This window comes from Epinephelus moara, chromosome 9 (genome assembly GCF_006386435.1).
Source record: "Epinephelus moara isolate mb chromosome 9, YSFRI_EMoa_1.0, whole genome shotgun sequence".
Classification (NCBI taxonomy): Eukaryota; Metazoa; Chordata; class Actinopteri; order Perciformes; family Serranidae; genus Epinephelus; species Epinephelus moara.
The window spans coordinates 1,958,147-1,966,649 of NC_065514.1; the positions used below are offsets into that span (position 1 = coordinate 1,958,147).

At 36.9% G+C, this 8,503-nt stretch overlaps 1 protein-coding gene across 2 annotated transcripts in view; it reads right to left on the bottom strand.

Moving 5' to 3' along the window:
- Window positions 1–3,298: 3,298 nt before the first annotated feature.
- ppp3ccb (protein phosphatase 3, catalytic subunit, gamma isozyme, b) overlaps window positions 3,299–8,503 on the bottom strand; it is a 43,813-nt gene continuing 38,608 nt past the window's right edge. Inside the window, exon 14 of one of the 2 annotated variants that reach the window (XM_050053859.1) lies at window positions 3,299–6,848. In XM_050053859.1, coding sequence (XP_049909816.1) covers window positions 6,673–6,848 — 176 coding nt within the window. In that variant the 3' untranslated portion in view covers window positions 3,299–6,672. Of the gene's footprint in view, window positions 6,858–8,503 lie in introns of both variants that reach the window. The other variant, XM_050053858.1, reaches the window with a different exon arrangement.

Sequence of the window (8,503 nt, forward strand, 5' to 3'; positions counted from 1 at the left end):
GTTTTTTGGACATGTTGGGTTTCAGCAGAAATTAAAATGCCTTTATTTTGCACAGCACTGTAGATTAAAAAGACCAAACAACAAATATTTGAATTAAACTAAATTATTCAAAACAGCAGTCAAAATTCCATAAAATATTTTACATATATTTTATTAATTTTATAATTTTACTCTTCATTTTTGGTATTATTTCTATAATTATTTGTTTGTATGGATTTATTTAACCACCAAATTGAAATTAAATAAATTTTGGCAGTTTTATTTTTAATGTTTCTGCAGCTTCTTCTTCACCTCTAGTTGTGATTTTGTTTTTTCAAAGCTGAAAATTAATTTTTGCTGCAGCAGTGAGCCAGTTTTCTGATCAGGTGTCTTTGTTTTATCTTAATACTTTGCTATTAATTTTATTATTATTTTAAAAGTATTTTTATTATTTAAATATGGTTTTAGAATAATAACATTATTACATTTTATTTTATTAATTATTTAAAATAAAAAATAAATATTTTATTTTATTGTTTTTATTTTAAAATATTTTATTTTTGGAACATTTTAATTTAGTATAAATAATAATTTTGTCTCTTCCGTGAGACTGGACCAGTTTAAACCAGCTCCATGACACCAGTTAACAACTTCCTGATTCAGTCGTCTGATGTTTCTGCTTTAACTTGAACGACAGTCGACTCGTGACGAGCTGCTGTCTCGTATTAACAGATTGTAATATCTATTTATTATGTGGAGCTTTTTTTATTTATTTAAAGATTGTAATTTTTACTGTGACGTTTGATTTTAAAAATATTGTTTTTGCTGTACAGTTGGTTTTTTTTAAGGACTTTCTTCCTCGCTTTAACTCGCCGCCAACATTTCCCCACCACCACGTACCTTCATTTTAAAGGAGCAGTTCGTACTAATCAACATGGTAGCGTCTTTACTGGATCGTGTCTCGAGGTAGAAAAACGTCTCTGCCGCCGTCTTCACACTCTGTGTCCGTCCTTCATGCTTTCTTCTGGAAACGTCTCCACGCCATCCGGTCCTCATTGTTTCTGTTGTACGATGTAAAGAGTCAATAAATCTGAGAAAAACAGACGCTGTCTCGTCCTCTTCTTGTCTCCTTTAACCCGTCACACCCTGGTGTGATGTCTGTGACTGTTGCTGCTCTGTTCGGAGGCCGAAAATGGCTTTCAAATTTTTTTTAAGTTATCTCAAGTTCACGAGTTAATTATTTCATTATCTGGAGAAAACGAGCTTTGTTGTGTTGAGATGACGAAACAATCAACTCTTTATAACAAGAAAACTAAAGATATTTTCTCATGATGACTTATTGAGAAGTCGGCTGTTTGTTTTCTCATTACAAGATAACTAAATAATTCACATGAAGGTCTTTTAAATATAAAATGTCATCACTTCGTTATATCTTATTAGACATTTGTGTAAAATTATGTCATAATTAGTGTATGAATTCTTGAGTTTTATGAGGTCACAGTGACCTTGACCTTTGACCACCACATTCTAAGCAGTTCATTTGTGAGTCCAAACAGATGTTTGTGCCAAAGTGGAGGGCATTCTCTCAAGGTATTTATAAGTGCGTTCTTGAAAATGAGACAGATGCAAGGTCACAGTGACGCTGACCTTTAACCACCAAATTCTGATCAGTTCATTATTAAATCCAAGTTTATGTTTGTGCCAAATTTGAGAGAATTTCCTCAAAGCCTTTTTAAGATGTTGCATTAACAAGACAAGATGAACCAGGTCACAGTGACCTTGACCACTGACCACCAAATTTCATCAGTTCATTGTTGAGTCCAAGGGGATGTTTGTGCTAAATTTGAGGATATTCCCTCAAGCCCTGTTTGAGATATCGCCTTCACGAGAATGAGACGGACGCAAGATCACAGTTACCTTTGACCACCAATTTCTCATAAGTTCATCCTCAAGTCCAAGTTGATGTTTGTGCCAAATTTAAGGAAATTCCCTAAGGGTCTTCTTGAGCTATTAAGTTCACAAGACTAGACAAACCAGGTCACAGTGACCTTGACCTTTGACCACCAAAATACCATCAGTTCATTGTTGAGTTGAGTGGATGTTTGTGCCAAAGTTCTTGAGATGTTGCGCTTAAGAGAATGTGATGGATGAGGTCACGGTGATCTTGACCTTTGACCACCAAAATACCATCAGTTCATTGTTGAGTCCAAACGAATATTTGTGCTTAATTTGAGGAAACTCTCTGAAGCTGTTCTTTACATCAGTGGTTCCCAACTAGCGGGTCAGTGTCCAAGAGTGGGTCATAGTGACCTTTGACGACCAAATTCTAATCAGTTCATTCTGGCGTCCAAGCTGATGTTTGCGCCAAATTTGAGGAACTTCCCTCAAGGCCTTTTTGAGATACTGCGTTCGTGAGAATGAGACAGATTAGGTCACACTGACTTTAAACTCTGACCTATGACCACCGAAATCTATTCAGTGCACCTTGAGTCCAAGTGGACGTTTGTGCTAAATTTGATGAAATTACCTGGAAGCGTTCTTGAGATATTGCATTAATGAGAGTGGAACAGATAAGGTGAAAACGTGATGCCTGCAGCCACGACTATCGCCAGCTTGGAGGAGTAAAAATATTTCTAATTTTGGGGTGAACTGTACCTTTAAGAGAATCAAACATTTCACTTTTCCACTGATTTATTAGTGATTAGTGATTTATTATTATCGGCTCAAGTTAAAAACAGTCTGAAATAAAGACCAGAATTTGAAGTTCTCTGATATGTCTCATGATGAAAACAGTCTCCTTCAAATCTGCAGCTGTAAATTTAATAATTTAAATACTCAATAATTGGTGTTGGACCTGAACGCATCACCGTGGTTCCTCCCTGTTGTTTTATAACACGACACATTAAACCTCACGTCTGATTTGTTGTCTTCACTCTCGCTCCTGATTTGTTACTACAACGTTTCACACCTCGGCGCTGCAGTGGTCGTTTCACACCTCTCATCGTGACAGATTCGTGTTCAGACGCCCCCGCCGCTTCATCTTCATCATCATTAACCTTTTCTGTCTCGCTCAGGCAAACTTGAGCAGCGGAGCTACTTCATCCTGAGTGAGCTGCAGGTAATAATGTGGAGGGTCTGTGTTGCTACGGAAACATATGGGCCTACACATAAAAGCGAGGCGCTGGCGATGTTTCAATGCCACTCGTCTGGATGGAGCCGCACAAAGCAACACCTCCCACGCCAGCCTTTGATTGGCAGCCGGGCGGCGAAGGAGAGCCGGCGTCCTTGAAAGCAGCATTGAACAGACACAGAGGCAGCGTTATTTTTCTGTTTTTTATTTGAATGGAGTGAAACATCTACATAAATGAGAGGCCTCGCAATACATGTAATCGACAAAAAAAAAGTTCTTTTTTTTTTTTCAAATTTAGCTGTAAAGAAAAAAATCTTGATTTTATTTCTGTACATTCTGTGAGATATGTTCAGAGACCCGAACAGAAGTCAGAAATGAGGCCTCGCTCCCCGACAAAAGATCCCGACATACGTTCACCCACCCACCTCCCCGAAAACAAAGAAAACAACAGTTAAATCACCCAGGACCGAATCATCGCCGCCGCCGCCGCCGACACACCTCAGCTCTGCTCTTTATGCCTAAATGGTACTTCCTGTTTATTAAAACTTTGGGAATCTTCTTGTGGCTTTCTCTGTCACCTCTAACATTTATAAATCTGTCGGGTCGGAAACAAGACGACGCGTTTATGCACAAACACGCAGGTCCTGACTGTGACGTTAATCAAAGTTTTCAAACTTGGAGTTTTCACAAATCTGACGATGACTTGGTAACTTGTGGCGTTTGGTGGAGACCCGACCAAAATGCACCTGTAAAATCCACGAGAGAACGTTTAAGTGCCTTCATCTTCTTAAGTGCTGATTCTGAGGGGAAATCTGCAGGACTTTGCAGTTTATTCAAGTCAGATCTTATTTCTTTAACATGTCAGACCTTTAAACTCTGAGACTGAAGGACTGAGTTCAGAAACCTACGACAGTGAGATAATAAATTACAGAGGTGGAGGGGCGCAATGTGCTGAGAGAAAACTCGTACATTTACGACAGAGAAAAACTTGAGTGAATTTTCTCTGCGATTCTAAAGTCAAAAATTTGCAAGAAAATTTAATTTGTGAGAATTTTTTTATATATATTTAAATTTACTGCTGGAGTCTCAGACAATGTACGAATTTCTTTCTTATAAATTTACCCATTTAATCAAAGAGAATATCCAAGGTTTTTATCTCGTAATTTTACCACTTCAGTTTCACAAAATTTCAGATTTTTTCTCGTACATATATACGTCTTAAATCTAAGAGAATAACCACATTTTTTTCTCGGACATTTATGACATTTATTCTCAGAGAATATCAACATTTTTCTGCCGTTAATTTACCAATATAATCTCAGAGAATATCAGACGTTTGTTCTTGGAAATGTATCCACTTCAGTATCAGAAAATATCAGACTACTTTTCGTAAATGTACCACTTAAATCTTAGAGAATATCAGAGGTTTGTCACAGTAGATTTATGACTTTATTCTCAGAGAATATCTACGTTTTTTTCTTTATTTATGATTTTAATCTCAGATAATGTCGGAGGCTTGTTCTCAGAAATTTGCCACTTCAATCTCAGGAAAAATCTGAGGTTTTTTCCTCATGAATATACCATTTTAATCTCAGAGGGTATCAAATATTCTCTCGTTAATTCACAACTTTAACCTCAGAGAATAATTTTAATTTTAATTCTTACGTCTTTCATTGGTTTTAACTAATGTGTCTTATTATGTTTTATTCTCGTGTCTTATTGATTCTGACTGCTCGGATCTTAATTATCCTTATTCCTTCTTCTTCATGGTTTTAACACATTTATTTATTTTAATTTATGTTTTTGTTTACATTGTGTTTTCTTATGTCGAAGGTTTGATCTCTATCCACATGGCTCACACGTTATGCAGCAAACTGTGTATTCAGACACAGTCACCACTGAAGCAGCAAGTCGACAGAGCGTTCGTCTGACCTGGACGTTTGTTTCCAACCCATCAGATTTCGTCCTAATGATGTCTTTTTCTTTTGTCTTCACTGAGTAACATGTTTTCAGGACTGATGATGTTTGACATGAAAATCTGAACTCTCCGTCCAGTCACTAACTTTTTCTGGAGCTTTTAACCACATCTCGTTAAAGGGAGTCCGCTCACAGAGACGACTCTGCAGAAAAAGACACCAAGTGGAACTTCAGTTAAGATTCTGTCATCAAACGACCGTTTCCAGCCCTGAAGGGTAACTTGGGTGTTTTAACTTGGGCTCCATTCCCCTCGTGTTTTGTGTCTAAATGACGAATGGGAGTGATCATTTTTTAAACTGGTTCAGTATTGAGAGAGAGCGCTGCAGCAGCGGTGAAACATACGTCCACTAACAGTGTTTTTGTCACTGACAGGCTCAGACTGTTATTCTAAGTTTTGGAAAGGATCCCTACAGAGATAAAACTCACTTCATTCAAAGTCAATAGAAACAAAATAAAACTCACAGAAACCATCTTGGTTCAACAATCACCAGCTCTGGTTTGGTTTAAATTAACCCTTAATTCACCAGTTAGATGTGACAACATGCTGCCTCTATACACACTAACATGACTGTTTATTTAAATGGAGTCTGGTGGGTTTGGTGACGGTGATTTCAGGGCTGTTTCTGGTTAAACAAAAAGGATCTGACTCTTTAACACAAAGCTCTATCTCTGTAGGGATCCTTTCACTTAGAATAACAGTCTGAGCCTGTCAGTGACAAAAACAAACACTGTTAGTGGACGGACACTGACGGTGTGAACAGAGTGGTTACACTGCAGCCTGTTTGTCTCGCTCAGCACTGGACCAGCTTCAAAAACAATCAGACACGTAGACACAAAAACATGGGCGAAAGGATCCAGGTTGAAAATTCAGAAGTTTCCTTTTAATAACGAACTTCAAACTTTAAGACCCGAGTTGCAATAAAGCGGAATAACCCTTTAATTCTCCCTCTGTGTTTCTGCGCCCACTCCCCCCCACTCTGGATAATTAAGCCTAAATCTATGTGTTGTAAAAAACAAAAAAAAAACATCACATTGAAAAGAGGGAACAATTAAAATATACATATATATTATAAATGTCAATACTCGCTCCTCAGAGCTCAGTCACACTATCATTGGCATAAGAAAGGATGGATTTATCTGATTCTGTCGCTTCTGGTGTGTGTGTGTGTGTGTGTGTGTGTGTGTGTGTGTGTGGGCACGAACACAGCGTTTAAATGACTTCCTCCCTCGCCAAAATAAAACGCTGATAGAAAGGAAGGCGTCGTCCTGAATAAAGCGACAGCCTCCTGATCGTTATCATTATTCTTATTATATAAAATGGATTTGCGTCGACTGGACCGGGCGGTGATGATGATTGCCTTCAGCAGAGTCCACGTACGGTTTGAGATTTCATCCTGTTCAGTCTTAAACTATGATATTTAATAGATGATAAAATAAATTAAGCGTGGCGAGAGTCGCTCGGACTGAACTGCCTCTTCTCCTGCTCTTAAAGGAGAGAAGGGGGGAAGGGAAGGAAGCAAGGAGAGGAGGAGGAAGGGAGGAGGAAAAAGAAGGAGAGATAAAGGGGAGTAAAGGAGGGGGAGGATTTAGGCCTGTGCGTTGGTGCCGTTCTTGTCTGGAGGTCCGGTGCTGGCCGGCAGGTTGTTGAGGGAGGGGGCGGCCTCCTGCTGCTTGCTGTCGCGGCGGGGGGGCATCCTCTCGTTGATGCGGTCCAGACCTCGAGCCTCCTCGAAGCTCTGGATCTTGTGCTGCGGGTTGAAGCCTTGAATGGCTGCGAGGAAACAGACACGTATGAGAACAGAGCCACAAACGTCTGAAACGCAGCAGGGTCACTAACACGCCGCACGGGCCAATTCACAAAGAACCGATCGCAGCCGCTGACGGACTACGCTCATGATACGCGGTCATAAAGTTTTAAACATTATAATTATCCATGTGGTAAAACATAAATGTTGACTTTGCACCAAGAACACAGAGGACAGCACCAATAAATATGTAAATAAATGCATATATAAATATGGGAATGAATAAATAGATTAATCACTGTGTAAATACATTTGTAAATAATGTATGAATAAATAATTTACTGCATTAAGAAATACAGAGATAAACAAATGAATGTGGAATATATGAATAAATACAAAATAAATAGTTAATTAATGTTTCTATATAAATATGGAAATAATTAAATAAGTACAGGAATAAGTGAATAAATAAACTGATGTCTATATTACTATTTATTCTACTATATTTATACTAAAATGAACAAATTAATGCAGAATATATATAAATAATTATGAAAATTAAAAAATAATTGTGAAATATAAACAAATAAATACAGAAAAAATACATAATAAAAAATAAATGAATGCTGAAAGAAATTAATTAAAGTATAAATAAATGCAGAAATAAATAAATAAATGCCTAATATGTAAAAAAAATATGGAAATAAGTAAATAAACGTATAAATGGATCAATACAGGAATAAATCTATTGTATGTATAATTTTGTAATGTAAATATTGAAATAAATAAATAGAGCTGGAATATATGAATAAATACCGAAATTTAAAAAATGAATGTGAAATATGTAAAAATAAATACATTAATAAATAAATGGGAATAAATAAATAAATAAATAAATATATCATAATAAATACAGAAACATGGAAATAAATAAATTAAATAATAAATAAATGATTTTTTTTAAATTAATACATAAATGTTTAAATAAATAAAGTTAATAAACAGGATATAAATAAATAAATAAATAAATAATATCTGTGTTTCTGTATTGATAAGTTATGAGGTCCTGACCTTTTGCATTCACTTCTTTATTTATGGATTTATTTATTTCTACATTTTTAAAATGGATAATTGTGTCATTTTTCGTCCTCCATATAATTTGGACCTCATGTATTTAAATATGTGTGTAAACAGCACAGCAGCACTGAGACGTTATTTCCTCAGTTTCTTTCTCTCTATGTGTGCAGGTTCATCGGCTGCAATCATTTGTGAATTCACCCGTGGGTGTAATTTCCTCTTTAACCTGCGACCCTGCTGCACACAGTCACCACTGGTACATGACATGTACTGAATACTGGGAGCACTGGTTGGACCAGCAGAGAAAACTTACTTCAACAACAGGACGAGGACAGCATGAAGACAAAGAAACAGACTTTCATTAAAGGGCCTTTCCACTGTTTACAGAGGCGTCTCTGTTATTTGGTCTGCCCTCGTTAATGTAACCGGGGTGGACAAAATAACAGAAACACCTGTCAGTATAACACAGACAATTTCCACAGACGACGTCCTGCTGACGTCTCTCAAACAAACATTATAACCTTAATGAAGGAGGATATTCACTGGTGATTAGACTGTTAGCTTCAGCTAGATGTACCTAATAAACTGAACATCA